General features: G+C 37.6%; 1 protein-coding gene across 15 annotated transcripts in view; it reads left to right on the top strand.

Annotated features, from left to right (window-relative positions):
- The window catches only part of RGS22 (regulator of G protein signaling 22), a 176,608-nt gene that overhangs the window by 92,335 nt on the left and 67,579 nt on the right, over window positions 1-16,694 (top strand). For all 15 annotated transcript variants that reach the window (XR_006198137.1, XR_006198136.1, XR_006198135.1 and 12 more), the window contains 2 exons: window positions 13,210-13,404; window positions 16,053-16,145. Coding sequence is in view for 7 of the 15 variants with exons in the window: in XM_042923377.1 (XP_042779311.1) it covers window positions 13,210-13,404; window positions 16,053-16,145 (288 nt within the window). In the remaining 8 variants the exon portion in view is untranslated. The remainder of the gene's footprint in view (window positions 1-13,209; window positions 13,405-16,052; window positions 16,146-16,694) is intronic.

Here is a 16,694-nt window from a genome sequence, read left to right as displayed (position 1 = left end):
ATTACTAGAAGAATGTGAAAGATACGTATCTTCCTACGGCCTTGCTAGTTACACGATTAGAATTCCTTCTTTCACCACTGCAGTGGGGGTAAGGAGTCTAAGAAAAATGGTCTTTGCTAATGACACCAAATGCTGAAGCATAAATATTTTCTCCTAACATCTAGTGTACTTTAATAAGTTATATTGAAAATCCACCTTTTAAAAAGTATTTATTTTGAGAAAGAGAGAGAGTGAATGGGGGAGGAGCAGAGAGAGGGCTAGAGAGAGAATTCCCTGTTAATAACAGAATGCTCTGTTAGTGCGGAGCCTGACATAGGCTCCAACTCCTGAACCGTGAGATCAGGACCTGAGCTGAAACCACAAGCCAGACACTCAACTCACTGAGCCACCAGGCCTCCTGAAATTCCACTTTTTAAATGTCCCCGATTTTAGTTAACCGGTTGATATGCTCTGCTAGATATCCTAGAATTTAGTATTAAGATCTCACAGCATATAGGTTCTGACACATCTTGTCCCTGGTGTACTGTGTGACCCACTTTAAGTCGTACAGTTCTGAAGTTGAAGTTTTACATTTTTCTTTCTTACTTCCAGTCCTGGCCTGGTGGTGACAGCAGCACATCATGCACTCAGTGTTACCAGGCGATCACAGAAAGATATGTACACATGATCATTAAAATAAATACATCAAAACCAAGTACGTGAAACTGTTCCATTAACATAACTAACAGCTGAAATGTAACATAACAAATCAACACATGTGCTACAACATTTGGTATTATTCTTTACTTTGCCTTTTAAGGCTGCACAGAAATTTTTCTTGTTTTCATTGGAACTCAGATGAGTGTCAAGCTGAAGCTCATCAAGTGGCCCCTATTATGAAAAAGATGCTTTCCCAAAAACTAGGCTCACCTTTGGCACAGTGAGAATACTTTGCTGGGTGCTTCTATAGCTTGATAATTGGAATCTAACTCTGTAGCTGTCATCATTTTGTCTTTGCTACAATAAGAAAGCCAATAGCACCGAGAGTTGTGGAAATTCTTTTCTTTTTTGCTTTTTGACAGTGTTAAAAAGCAAGGATAAATTCAGTAAACCCACAATTCTCCTGTCTTAGGTATGTTTTTTTGTAGGCTTTTTGATGCAGTAAGAAAACATCAATACATTCCAGGGTCTCTGAGAATGAATAAAATGTGGGACAACTAAGCCTGAAATGAAATGCATTACGATATATTTGAAAGGAGGTTGGAATCCACTTCCATCCGAGAAGATGTTTATTATCATAATAGTTTTTAAATGATTTTGAAAACTATTAAGTGGCAATGCTGAAATCTTACATGAAAAATTACCTTAAGGTTGAAAAAAATTTTAAATCACAATGGGAAATGGCATATTTTAATTTTGAGCCATCTCATGGGTAGAGCTATACACTTCTCATGTATAGGATATTGGCTCTAATTAATGAAGCATCAGAGGTTTCCTTGAAGAAGCAAGCACGGAAACATTTTTATGTTTTTTTCTTGTAATGGCAACAAACTGATGTGTACTAAAAGTAATTTCAGTGAAATATTGTCATTTCGCTATCCTTTAGAAAGCAAAACAAAATGATTGTCAAAATGTTGTTTCTTCCACGTTGCTACAAAAGGCCATATTTCATTCTTTCTCATTGCCATGTAATATTTCATTGTGTATATAAACCACAATTTCTTTTTTTATTTTTGTTTTATTTTTATTTTTTTATTTTTATTTTTTTAATATATGAAATTTATTGTCAAATTGGTTTCCATACAACACCCAGTGCTCATCCCAAAAGATGCCCTCTTCAATACCCATCACCCACCCTCCCCTCCCTCCCACCCCCCATTAGCCCTCAGTTTGTTCTCAGTTTTTAAGAGTCTCTTATGCTTTGGCTCTCTCCCACTCTAACCTGTCTCTCTCTTTTTTTTTTTCTTCCCCTCCCCCATGGGTTCCTGTTAAGTTTCTCAGGATCCACATAAGAGTGAAATCATATGGTATCTGGCTTTCTCTGTATGGCTTATTTCACTTAGCATAACACTCTCCAGTTCCATCCACGTTGCTACAAAGGGCCATATTTCATTCTTTCTCATTGCCATGTAGTACTCCATTGCGTATATAAACCACAATTTCTTTATCCATTCATCAGTTGATGGACATTTAGGCTCTTTCCGTAATTTGGCTATTGTTGAGAGTGCTGCTGTACACATTGGGGTACAAGTGCCCCTATGCATCAGCACTCCTGTATCCCTTAGGTAAATTCCTAACAGTGCTATTGCTGGGTCATAGGGTAGATGTGTTTTTAATTTTTTGTGTTTTATTTTTAATAAAACACCCCACACTGTTTTCCAGAGCGGCTGCATCAGTTTGCATTCCCACCAACAGTGCAAGTGGGGGGTGGGAAGGAGGGGTGGGTGGGAGATGGGTATTGAGGAGGGCACCTGTTGGGATGAGAATTGGGTGTTGTATGGAAACCCAATTTGACATAGATTTCATATTTAAAAAAAATGTTGTTTCTTTCCATCTCTCTCTGTCTTCTTTTCTCCCAATTTGTTTCTCCATTCCACTTTCCAATTCTGTTCTTCCTCCCATCTCCATGGTATCCAGACTACATTTTTTTTTTTTCTTTATGGTTTTGTTAACTATCCTATGGTCATGGGAGTTTAGTTAAATAAGAAAATTAACTCCCAGAATTTCAAGACCGTAGGAGCTCTTTTTAAGGGGAGGCATTGCTCCCCACCCCACTGCCGCCATCTGATACAGAGGCCAAGAAAGTGAGTCACCGGCACAGGTGTAGAGCGGCTGGGCAAGCCGCCCATTGTGCATTTCCTGATTACATAACCTTTGAGTGTCTCCAGGAGAGATGGGCTTTAGAGCCGTGCTGTGTGAAGTGCCAGGCGGTCCGATCACAGACAGGCAGTGCTTGTGTCCCTTTTCAAAAACTTTCCTGTGGGGTTGTTAAAGCATCATAGGTTAATGTTTAAATTGGAATCATGTCGGCCACAGCTGCGCGTGAGGGAATCTTTGCTTTAATGTGAATCAGAGTAGCTGACTGGGATATGAAGGGAGCATTTTCTTCTCCAACATTAGCAACTTTGTTATTTACTCAGTGGTTAGAAAGGAAGAACCGGGTGGCCAATAAAAAAGCAAATGACCCAGGATACTTAAGCAATGTGTAAACCATAATTAGACTATATTATTTAGCTATCATATAGCATAATCCTTATAATTCATTTTAAAGTCCATTCATATCATCTTAAAAATGATCTTCATCAGCTTTGTAGAGGTTTTAAAGGTGTGTTTTAAATTTTTTTAGCCTTTTAACTTTGTTTCATATATGTGATTACACCCTTTGTTATATATAGTCAGTTGTCAATCCACTTATACATTGTCCCTAGATTATTAGAAACACATACTAGAAAGACATTGTCAGATTTTAATGGTGTAATTCAGTTGATTGTACTATAAATTTACAGAGTGGCCTAATAAAGAATTGACAATCAAATCCATTTTTTCCTTCTTATCCCCTTAACCACTTTTGTTCCTACCACTCTGGGAGCAGAGAGACCAGAGAATGAGCCTCAAAAGGAGACAATAAATTTGCATAATGTGGTCTTGGGACACTTTGGAGAGGATGACCTTTCAAGCCCCTTTCTAATGTTTCCAGTTCTGTAATTTTGTAATAAGACTAGTAAAGACTCAGGGAGGTGGGGGAAGTATGTGCTCTTAAGGATTATGCTGATTACCATAGTGGGGGTTGATACTTGAACAAAGAGAAATTACTTAAGTCATAATGAACAATGTTCCCATAAACTGACAGTGAAGAAGGCCTGTCCCCTCCCAAAAGGTGAGAAGGCAAACAAATATCTAAATGTAAGTGCAATAGAGAGGGGAAATATTTTTAAATTTCTGTTAGGATTTTCATTTAATGTATTTATTCTTTTTTTTAAATTTTTTTTTAAGGTTTTTATTTATTTTTGAGACAGAGAGAGACAGAGCATGAACGGGGGAGGGGCAGAGAGAGAGGGAGACACAGAATCGGAAGCAGGCTCCAGGCTCTGAGCCATCAGCCCAGAGCCCGACGCGGGGCTCGAACTCACGGACCGCGAGATTGTGACCTGAGCCGAAGTCGGACGTTCAACCGACTGAGCCACCCAGGCACCCCTGTATTTATTCTTTAAAAAAATTTTTTTTTAGTAATCTCTACACCAAATATGGAGCTCGAACTCATGACCCCAAGATCAAGAGTCACATGCTCTTCCTACTGAGCCAGCCAGGTGCCCCTAATGCATTTAGTCTTAACAGAGAAGTCTGTGAAGCTTTAATCCAAGTTGTAAATAAAATATTTGGGATTTTGGTTTTGATAACAGCTATTCAATTCATATGACTGCAGTTAGACAAATGTGTGTTTCATAGCAAGGAATATTTTCTGCCTTTCTTTTCTTTATTTTTAGCTCTAAATATATGTGAAAATTTCTAGGATTCTTGTTTGAGAGAAATCTTATAGTTTAATCTAACTGGTGTCTGTTAAATATAGGGAGAACACATAACTTATTACTTAAACCAGGATTCTTTTTGGAGTGAAAGGGAAACTGTTAATTATGCCAGGATGATAGGCTTAAACCAGAGTGGGGTCATATGTCTATCCTAATTATAGTGCCTTGAGACTATGGAATATGCAGTTAAATAATATGCAAAAAACCAAACTCATCAAAAAGAGATCAGATTTGTAGTTACCAGAGGCAGAGGTTGGGGGGAGGGGAAGATTAGTGAAGATGGTGAAAAGGTACAAACTTCCAGTTATAAGATAAATAAGTACTTGGGATGTAATGTGCAATGTGATGACTACAGTTATCGTTGCTGTGTGGTATACACAAAAGTTGTTAGGAGAGTAGACACTGAGTGCTCTTCACGAGGAAAATAATTTTTTCTTTTTTTTTTTGTATCTATATGAGATGATGGATGGTTAAACTTACTGTGGTAATTATTCCACAATATGTGTAAGTCATAGTATGTTTTATACTTTAAACTTGTATAGTGCTATATGCCAATTATTTCTCAGTAAAACTGGACAAAAATAGTTGAACAACAATAACAACAACAAAAATATGTATGGACCCCTGTGGCCTCATAGAGCAAAGTAAAAGTGTGAGGTCAGGAAGGAAGGTAGTAGACAATAGCCTGGAAAGAGTCTCACTGCACTTGGCCAGAAGTCTGAATTTTATTTTGTTTCTTTTTGGAGTGGAACTGCGGCCTCTTATTTCCCCCTCATATATTTTTTTCATTATATGAAGTTTATTGTCAAATTGGTTTCCATACAACACCCACCTCCTCATATTTTTATACTTGTTCTTAACAGTTTCTCCTTGTCTCAATGTAGAGAGTTAAATTCATAGGACTTGCATTTGAAGAAGAAGGTGAGGAAAGTGCGAGAGTCAAAGATTGTGCTGTGACTGGTGTGTTATTCATGAAAACTGGAAATACAGAAGGAAGGGAGAGGCTTGGGAGGCTCTGAAACAATAATTTGTTATATTATTGAGTCACTGGGTTTGAGGGTCTACAGGCTATCCACGTAACAATAGCAAGTTAGCAACTAGAAGCAAAGATTTTAGCTCAGGAAAGATATCAGGCCTAAAGATATATATAAAGATATATACATACACACACACACACACATATATATATATATATATATATATATATATATATACATATATATATATATGTATGTATATATGTATATATATGTATATATATATATATATATGTATGTATGTATGTGTATATATATATATGTATGTATGTGTATATCTTCTGCATATATAGTTAACTGTTAAGTCTTTGGGAATGGACAAAGTCTTTCATTCATCCACTCATTCATCCTAAATTTAGCATTATGCTAGATGCTAGGAGTACAGTAATAAAGTAGACCCAATCTGTTTTCATAGACCTTGTGGTCCAGTGGGAGACACTTACAAGTATAGGGCCCCATAGGAGCACGTAAGAATTATACTGAAGCCAGACGAGTCAAGGAAGACTGAGTCCTTTAGGATGAATAAAACCCCATCAAAAGGTGGAAAGAAGTAAGGCTGGAGTGCATAGAAGGCATAGAGGGCACCATGTGAAAGTCCTGTGAGAGGGTGCCTGGCATGTGTGAGAAACTGAAAGAATGTGGACTGAGAAGAAAATATAGTTGAACATAGGGGTGCCCAGGTGGCTCAGTCGGTTAAGCATCTGACTCTTGATTTCGGCTCAGGTCATGATTTCACAGTTTATGAGTTTGAGCCTATGTCAGGTTCCACACTGACAATGTAGAGCCTGCTTGGAATTCTCTCTCTCTCTCTCTCTCTCTCTCTCTCTCTCTCTCTGCCCCACCCCCATTCATGCGCTCATGTGTGCTCTCTCTCTCTCAAAATAAATAAATAAACTTAAAAAAATAAAACATTAAAAGAAAGTTTAAAAAAATAGAGTTGAACAAAGAATTTTAATGAATGCTTTCCTTTAAGGGAGCAGAAGAAAAGGAATCATCAAAGGAGTCTGAGAGTGGAAATAAGCAGAGAATCAGGAGACAGTGTTGAGGGCAGAGAGTCAAGGAGAGGATAATCAACAATGTTAAAGTTGCAAAAGGAATCAAATATGATGAATATTAAGGAGAGAAGCTATTGAATTGGTGTTCCTATGGTTGTCAGTGATCTTAGAGATCACTTTCACTGGCATGAAAACCAGACTTCAGTAGATTGAAGAGTGGAAAGGGAGTATGAAGATTTGTAGAGATGAGAAAGAGAGAAAGGCGGTAGGTTGTGGACAAAACAGTCAAGAAACTTATTTTACAATGGGAGAGACACCTCCCTTGAACACCTTTGTAGCATAAGGAAGAAGATAGAATCAATGGAAAAGTAAACTAAGGACAGTGCTAAGGACATAATCGATGTTGCAAGGTTCTGGGGAGAATGAGTCAAGACCACACATGAATGGTTTAGTCTTGGAGAGGAGTCTTCCTTTGAAACATCAGAGAAAGAAAAATGTTTACAAGAAAGCTCTTGAGAAGAAAGTTGAGGGCATTCATACCAGAGTTTTTTCCCAGTTAAGTGTAAGATAAATCTTCTGAAAGTGAAGAAGTGTAAGGATAGAGTTGGGAGCTTTACAGAGAAAGGCAAAGCTTAAAAGTGGGGAGGTAAGATTTGATTAGAAATAAGCAAGAACTCACCAAGCTTTGTGATCACAGCTGAGGTTCTTTTTTTTTTCTTTTTAAGTCAATTTATAATGGATCCAGTTGTAGTTTTTACTGGGAGCTTGAGGATAAAGTTGGGAAAATGAATGAATGATTCAACTGACTTAGAATTGGGCCTTGATAAGACAGAAGATCAAGGTAGGAGGAATTAAGGATGTTTAAGAGTGTACTTGAAATGATGGGCAGTCTTCAGACCCAATTGTGGAAGAAAGTAAGAGAAACCAGGTGGTGCACAATTCATTTGAGGGATAGAAAGAAGCTGCATATTGGGCTGAAGGTAAAGATAACGTTTGGGAAGAGGTCTAAAAGGATGAAAAGCAATGATCAGAGAAGAAGTTGTGTTATTAATATAGTGAGTGGTGAAGTGAAGTGACACTCATTCTGAAGAAAATCATAAAGCAAAATTTCAGAAGGTAAAAGCCCAAGCCAATTTGATACAGTCACATACAACAATCTGGCTTTACCATGGCGTCATGCAATGTCCACCAAAGTATAATGATAGACAACATAAATAGCATTTAGAGTCTCTCTTGGGACTGTGGGTAGCAGCAAATCTTAAAAGACAAACAGAAAAAAAAAAGACAAGCAGAGTGAAAGCAAGACTGGGAGAGAAAGGGAAAAGAATAGATTCAGGTGTGCACCAGAAGGTGACTGTCCTTTCTCTTAGTGTTATTCTAGTCATCACCAACTTCTTTTGTGCTTTACCCACTTCACCGTTGTCATGTTTTTAAATCAAAGAAACCATACTAACTTCTACACAAAGAGTTTGGTATGTGGCATGTCAAATGTTTGTTTAAACTATACTTTCAATGTAGCTGACCTAGTGACTAAGCAGTTGCTTTATTTTTGCCATTAGATGCCATTGCTGCCCAAATAAAACCTGACCACTGGGTTTAAAAAAATTTTTTTAAATGTTTCTTATTTATTTTTGAGGGGGGGGGGGGCAGAAGGTGAGTGGGGGAGGGGCAAGGAGAGAGAGAGAGAGGGAGACACAGAATCTGAAACAGGCTCCAGGCTCTGAGCTGTCAGCACAGAGCCTGATGTGGGGCTCAAATCCATGAACCATGAGATCATGACCTGAGCCTAAATCGGACACTTAACCGAATGAGCCACCCAGACACCTCCTAACCACTGTTTTTTAACTTAAGCCATTTGGGGATTGAAATTTCCTCTCCTTTGAGGTAGATTTGCAATTATTGATGCAAATTCTAGAGACACTTTTCATGTTGTTAATTTTACCATTTTAGTCTTTAGTTTTTGAATTTGCCTTAGTATGACATTATTTTAATTAGTGCACTTTTAAAACCTGTAACTTACAAAATGTTTAAGAATAGATTTGAATCTGATACAAACCTAACTTGTTAGATTATTTACATTTACAAGTCATTTTTCTGCAGCCTAAGTGTCCACCAACTGATGAATGGATGAAGAAGATATGGTGCATATTCACAATGAATATTACTTGACCATTAAAAAGAATGAAATCTTGCCATTTGCAACGATGTGGATGGAGCTGGAGAGCATTATGCTAAGTCAGTCAGTCAAAAATAAATACCTTATGATTTCACTCATATGAGGAATTTAAGAAACAAAAAAAACAAGCATAGGGAAAAAAAAGAGAGGCACACTAAGAAACAGACTCATAACTATGGAGAACAAACTGGTGGTTACCAACGAGGAGGTGGGTGAGGGGATGGGTGAACTAGGTAATGAGGATTAAGGAGTGTACTTGTGATGAGCACTGGGTATTGAATGGAAGTGTTGAATCACTATATTGTACACCTGAAACTAATATTACACTGTATATTAAGTAACTGGAATTCAAATAAAAAGTTTAAAAAAATATTTAACTCCCAAGGTTAGAAAAAAATTATGTGTATGTAAAGCAAATTTCATTTTAAATATCATATAATCATTTGGTAGAGTACGGTTCAAGGGGCGCCTGGGTAGCTCAGTCGGTTAAGCGTCTGACTTCAGCTCAGGTCATGATCTCGTGGTTTGTGGGTTTGAGCCCCGTGTCGGGCTCTGTGCTGACAGCTCAGAACCTGGAGCCTGCTTCAGCTTCTGTGTCTCCCTCTCTCTCTGCTCCTCCCCAACTAGCACTCTGTCTCTGCCTCTCAAAAAAAAAAAAAAAAAAAAAAAAGAGTATGGTTCAAACTGGATTATTCTGCCCAATGGACTATGTACCTTTGTTTTAGGGAAGGAAGTTTCCAACACATGGATCGCCTAATTAAATAGAACATCCAAATGTCTCTTCAATATGCCCCTTCTCTCACATTTCACAGCACTTAGTAATAAAAAGAAGTTCCCTGTTGCTGTTCAAGTCTTATCTTTTTTTTTAAATTTTTTTATTTTAACGTTTATTTATTTTTGAGACAGAGACAGAGCATGAGCAGGGAAGGGGCAGAGAGAGAGAGGGAGATACAGAATCTGAAACAGGCTCCAGGCTCTGAGCTGCCAGCACAGAGCCCGACGCGGGGCTCCATCTCTCGAACCAAGAGATCATGACCTGAGCTGAAGTCGGACGCTCAACTGACTGAGCCACCCAGGCACCCCACAAGTCTCATCTTTTAATACTTCAAAAAGTTTAAAGTCTGCTCCATCTACTGACTTCCCCTCTCCTAAACCTCATTAATGCTGTCTAAAGATCTTTTAAGTTCTCTTTATGTTTTTATTAAGTTTCAGTGCATGATTCATGAAATTTCTCTGTACCTTTTTATCATATGAAGCTTTCTCAATATCCACACAGATAGCCCTAATAACATATATGCTACCCAATAACTTATCCAGTTCCAGTGTCTATCTCCATTTCTCCTAAGTTAACTATGGGCTAGCCTTATGTTGGAATTCATCAGAATTTAGAACTACTTGTGCTTTAAATTTTTGAACTCTGAAAATTCCCCTTTCGGGTCATCATTTCACTTGAGGATACTAGTCTTCCATTCATCCATTTAGCAAATATTTATTGAGTGAGTGCCTTGTTATGTACTGATCTTTATAGTACTCCCTTTTAACTGCTCTCTACATGTCCTTCTCCCTTAGCTTCACTCTTTTTAGTAAGCTCTACTCCCAGAGAGGGGCTTGAACTCATGACCCTGAGCCAGTCAGGCACCCCATTTATTCTAGTTCTTTGAGACTCTGCCCTGAATATTACATTACTATCTTGTAGTAGGCTTTATGGTAGATCATTTCAATTGTACCTCAACCTGCCCGCTCAATTTCGACCTTTCTTTCTTAGGCCCTTTTACTATTTCCTCTGACTTTATTGTTATTATGTTTTACAGTCAACATTTATTGATATTTACTTACATATTTATGCAATTCTATTGTTCTCTATTCCATCCTGCTCTTACCTTTGTTTACTTTATGTGCATAGTACAGTTCTGCTGGTGATGGATTGTCTGCTTCTGTTTATTGGTTTGTGACATCTTTGTTTTCATTTTATCAGGTATTTTTGCTGGGTACAAAATTACAGATTAGCAGTTATTTTTGCTTAGCACTTTAAAGACTCAAGGCTAGAGTCTATACCTGGTCTAGTCCTGCTCTTAGGGTGTTTTCGGACCGTAGGATATTTACACGGGCTTCCCCACTGGCAGGTCCTGAACTATAATACTTGTTCCCTCAGTAATGAGAAAGTTTCAAAAACTCCAGTTATAGGTAATTATAAAGACTTTGACTGTTAGTCTGTGTGAGATGAGAAGTCACTGAAGAGTTGAGAAGAGTGATAGGCAAAAGGACCTCTCTATTTGCTGTCATAAGAAAACACTAAGAAAGCAAAGAGGAACCTTTGAAGACCAGTTAAGAGGCTATTGCAAAAAAGCAGGCAAGAGATGAAGGTGGCATATAATTCCTTATCTTGCTATTGAAATAATTTCCAAACTACCTCAAATCTTGTTCAAACTGTTCAAACTGTTTCTCTTTCCTGATGCCATAGTGATTTATTTCTAAGATTCATATCCAATAATGTCACCCCTCAGAGAGCCCTCGTTATATATCTTTAGGTAAAATTCAAATTCCCTACCAAGGGACAAAAGGTCATATCCATGCCCTGGCTCCTGCCTCACTTTATAGTATCCTCTCTTATTCTACCTCTTTCCATTAGCCAGTGTTATCTCCTTGGAGTCTAGAATCTCTCCATAGGTTATAAAACCTCCCTAAGCCTTAATGCCTTGGCCCAGATTTTCCTTCTTCTTAAATCATCTTTCTCATCAATTCCCTTTTCTTGCCTGATTGACTCCAACTCATCTTTATAGATTCAGCTGAAGGATTAAGGATAAGACAAGCTTATCTTTTCTTGGAAAGGTTTCTAAACCTTTTCCTTTCCCATTCCAAGACATAAATGAGTCTTTTCTATGGATTTAGTGCAATTCAATAACATTTACGGCATCCACTCTCTGCCAAGAACAGTTTTAGGAATTGGAGAATGACAAAAGAACAAGCTATGGTATTTGCCCTCAAGGACCTCGTTCTAGAAGAGATGATACATAATACATAACTGCATTATAGTGTGGTAGGTATAGCGGTAGAAAATGATCTTGGGAGGAGGGTGTGAGTGAAGGCTTCCTGGAGGAAGAAAAATACATGTCGGTGTTTAAAGAATAAGTCAGGGTTTATCAAGTGGACAAGGTGCGCACGGTAAGGTGAATATCCAAGATTGAAGGAACAATACATGCAATGGTGTGGAATGGCAAAACAACAAGGTTTAGGAAAATAACAGAAGAATTAGTATTTGAGTATGATGTTTAAAAGGTGATTAATGGGATGTGAGTTTGAAAAAAATCGACAGGCAGTCATTGATGTTCTTATTTGCAATGCGTACTTCTGTGGTAGTACTTACACTGTATTTCATCTGCTGATTTTCATCTCCATGTCACCACCAGTGGGCTCCTTCAGAGCAGGTATTGGGTCTTAATCATTAATCTTTGCATACATAGCACCTATACAAGTGTCTAAGATGTTAGTAGATACTCAGTAAATGCTTGTTATTAATGTGGACCCTTTAAAACTTTTAAAAGATTATTTTACGTAAGACTATTTATATTTGGTATTTGGTATGCCTCTCTCTGTCTCTCTGTCTATATATCAATCTGTCTGTCTATCTATCTGATCTACTGCCTGAGTGGAATCTGGACGTCATCAGGTCCAAAAACTAAGTAAAAAATTAAATTAAGTGCAATTAATTTGACATTGTTAGTACAACTACATTTAAATCCGATATGCAGGGCATGACATATTCAGTATGTAACATTTAAAAAAATAAAATGTTAATAAATTACTTCTGAGATGTAAATAGCTGTTATTTAGAGAAAAGACAAATGAGTAGAACGGAATAGACATTTATGCTTTTTCTAGGAAGCTAGAAATTCCATGTGTATCTTTCCATTCACTCTTACTTCCTTCTTGTATCTCTTCCACAGCATTCTGCACCAAATGGAGATATTTTTACAGCAGAAAGGGGTAATTAGCAACAGTCTTAAGAAGTCTGCAACTCAGTTGGGTAGGGCAGGTAGTTTGTTGGGTCCCTATACTAGAAGACCAATAACCAGTTTTTCAGTCCTTGTTTCTTGCCTTGTGTGTCCAAAAGGGCATTCCAAAACATTTTGGAAAGTAGCCCTAATGTGTTAGAAATATTGTGAACATAAGGGAAAAAGGAAGCATATAACCTGGAATCAATCATAATAATACAAAGTAGGAATCTGATAAAAAATATTAAATATCCAAATGATATACTCTTATGTAAGATCCATGGCAAATTGATTAATTACCATTGAAGAAATAGGAAAAGGAAAGAGAAGCCTTTTGAATAAACAGATTGCTTTGACTTAAGTAGTTTTATGCATCTTTTCAAGAAAAAAAATCACTTGAGCTTGTGTCTCTTCTCTTACCTTTTTAAAATGCCTTTGCTGAGGAACCTGCTAACCATTATGGTTTCTCCCAACATCCTCTCATTTCTCTCCCTTCTCCCTTAGTATCTTTTTGCCACATACATTGCTCCTTCGGCCACTCTTGACATTGGACTCCAACAGGAAAAGAAAAAAGAAATTTATATGAGAATACAGCCACCATTTGAAGACCTTTTTGACACAGCAGAAGAATATATCCTTCTCCTCCTTCTTGAGCCCTGGACACAGATGGTAAAATTAGACCAAGTTGCTCTTAGAAAGGTATTGTGGCACTAAGAAACGGTGTGTGAACCGTTCATTTACTACAAAACTGATGATAAGCAGCATTATTAATTCACAAGAGAAAAACTGAAAAATGTCTTACATGGGCCAGGGACTCAGAGTTAAGATTTGGCAGTCTCAATATTAGAGCCGGGAAAGTATTTATTAACTTTATTTTTTGCCAGTTTCTCTATTGTGTCCTAACGAAAGACTAAAATCTTTGTCATTTTTTAGTTCTCCATACAAATTTGTTGACAGAGAGAAATCTGAGTTTTGGTTTCCTGCGAACTAACAAAATATGCCATGATAACATTATTGGCTTTGTCCTTTCTTGCCATTTCTCTGCAGTGGCCTTAATTTTGATTAATGGAAAAAAACCCTTTAATTTTATACTGGATGAGTTATAGTAAATATTGCACCCATGGAAAATAGAAATGTTTCATATGTCCTGTGGAAAACACATTTTCTAACTTCAGTGTTGCTATTTTAAGATACCCCTAGATGTTCATCAGGTCAGACTGCTTGATTAGATAAAAATGTCAACACATCTTTTTCAATTCCAGCAGAGGTCGTTTTAAATCTCAGTGCCTGAATATTTTCACCATTCTTATTGATGGGTGGAAGACATTTCTTTAAATATTTATTTTAAATCACAGATTACAACCATTCATGGGTATCTTTTATATTAAATTGTGCATGTACCCTGTACATGAGGTCATTTCCAGTAGAACTCTGCTGCCCTTGTATTGCTATTCTTTGTTCATGTCTCAACAACTTTTTAGTCATATCTTCTACCAGAAAGAATAGGTTAGATAAATTAAGATAAAATTAATACCCAAACACCTCAGATAGAATTACCTTACTGGATTTGATTAAACAGTTCTATGGCTTACTAAATTCAATGACCAAAATAATTAAATTTTCATTCCTGATTTCTCTTTGCCCTGAAAACTTAATGTTACATCTTTTCTACTACAAAATACATCTGTTATATTAGAAAAATTAAGGTATCATATGAAATTAAAAAAAATGATCTCCTGTCATTTTTATTTAAAAAAATTTTTTTAAGTTTATTTATTTTAAGAGGAGAGAGAGAGAAAGCGAGAGAGCGAGCATACAAGCGGGGTAGAGGCAGAGAGAAGGAGAGACAGAATCCCAAGCAGGCTCCGTACCATCAGCGCAGAGCCTGATGTGGGGCTCAAACTCACAAACTGTGAGATCATGACCTGAGCTGAGATTAAGAGTCAGACACTTGGGGCGCCTGGGAGGCTCAGTCAGTTGGGCAACCAACTTCACTCAAGTCATGATCTCACAAATTGTGAGTTCGAGCCCTGCGTTGAGCTCTGTGCTGACAGCTCAGAGCCTGGAGCCTGCTTCAGATTCTGTGTCTCCCTCTCTCTCTGCCCCTCCCCCACTCACGTTCTATCTCTCTCCTTCAAGAGTAAATAAACATTAAAAAAAATTTAAAACATTTTTGAAAAGAAAAAAAAGAGTCACACACTTAACTGTGCCACCCAGGTGCCCCTCCAGTCATTATTTTAAATACAGTGTATGGTGTAAAGGAAAATGGACCTGAGATAAGTCCTGAGATGTTAAAAAAAAAAAAAAAAAAAGATTCGGCATTAAAACTAACTTCGCTAAATCAAAAAGGTTTGGCATTGATAATGATTCTTACAAAATGTGTGGGACAAACCGTACACTTGTTTTTTTAAGTTTATTTAGAGAGAGAGAGAGAGAGAGCGAGCAAGCACGAGTCAGGGAGGGGTAGAGAGGGAGAGAGAGAGAATCCCAAGCAGGCTCTGCACTGTCAGCACAGAGCCCCATGTGGGGCATGAATCCACACACACCGTGAGATCATGACCTGAACCGAAGTCAGACACTTAACCAACTGAGCCACCCAGGCACCCCTATACACTCTTTTTAATAAGAAATTACAAATGCCCTTAAATGCAGCCCAGAGGACGTCTGTAAAAGTCCACCTGACTGGATTGTGTAGGCTGTTTCCCAAAAAGGATAATCAAAGAGACTACCAAAACTAGCTATTAAATGTAGAAAATTCTCAGTCCGCCAAACTGCTTTTTCCCTGGAAGAGAGAAATGGAGAATGAGCTTGTTCTTCTGACGATATAAAACAGTGCAATGCACACTCTGTAGCATGAGACCTACTGTGAGTTTAATTTGATAAATGACTCTCCTCCTCTCTTGCTACAGTTAACAGAACCTTAGCTTGCAGATGAATAATGATGGAGTCTGGTCATTTCTTGTTCTACTGTGGATTATTTGGTCTCTAAACCTAGCAGTGCCTGCTTTCATGACTATTATCCTATTATAATGAATAGAAAATGGAAATGTGACCCAAAATGTGTGCAGTGTTTGTTAGTTCACGTAGGGTGACCAGAAAGGAGGAATGATCTCTGATGTCACTATATCATTACATAGAAATATTTTATCGTATGCATGCGAAGTCTGAATATGCTGTAGCTAATATTTTTATGTTGGTTTTCCTGCTTTTGCCTCCAAACTAATTTACTTTATTGGCAAGTGTATTCGTTTTTTAGCCCGCTGTTACTGGCAAATTGTGCATTCTTTCCGCACTTTTTCATAATGCACATTCTCTTGATGTTATGAGCTTTATTATTGTTTTATTAGGTGGAGCTGGTGGAAGAAACTAGACAGCTAGACTCCACATACTTCAGAAAGCTACAGGCTTTGCATAAAGAGACATTTTCCAAGAAAGCTGAGGTAAGACAGCTCTCTACTTAGAAAAAACAAACTTTTTATCCTGGAGAGGATTACCACTGTGTATATTGGCAGGGGGAGGGGGATAATATATTGAGGAGATCATGTACTGATCAAGTAAGGGATAGGCAGTTCCATTTTTCTGCTACTTCTTGGCCTAGCATGCTGCATTTGACAGGTGTCACTTTTTATTGACACATTTAACAGCAAAGCCAAAAGACAAAGCAGATGCCTGCCTTAGTTAAGAGCCTTCAAACCACATTATTCCTTTGAACATCTCTGATTGCTTTCTGTATAGCAGCAGCTCTATTTGTCAATTCAAAAAAAGAGTTAAATTGAGTTTTCTAAACAGAAAAGGAACTTTTGTGTGACAGCAATAGGCAAAATAATAAAGGAAAAAATATGGAAAGGATTTGGGGGCGTCAGGAAAAAGATCATAGGACTGACTAGGATATTAAAGTGTTATTTTGATTTATAAATTTGCAACTTTTGGATTACCTACATAATCCTTTCAGATCCTGAAAGTCGTAAAATTAAATGTGTGTATCTACA

This window comes from Panthera leo, chromosome F2 (assembly GCF_018350215.1).
Source record: "Panthera leo isolate Ple1 chromosome F2, P.leo_Ple1_pat1.1, whole genome shotgun sequence".
Taxonomy (NCBI): domain Eukaryota; kingdom Metazoa; phylum Chordata; class Mammalia; order Carnivora; family Felidae; genus Panthera; species Panthera leo.
This window is presented reverse-complemented; position numbering and strand designations above follow the sequence as displayed.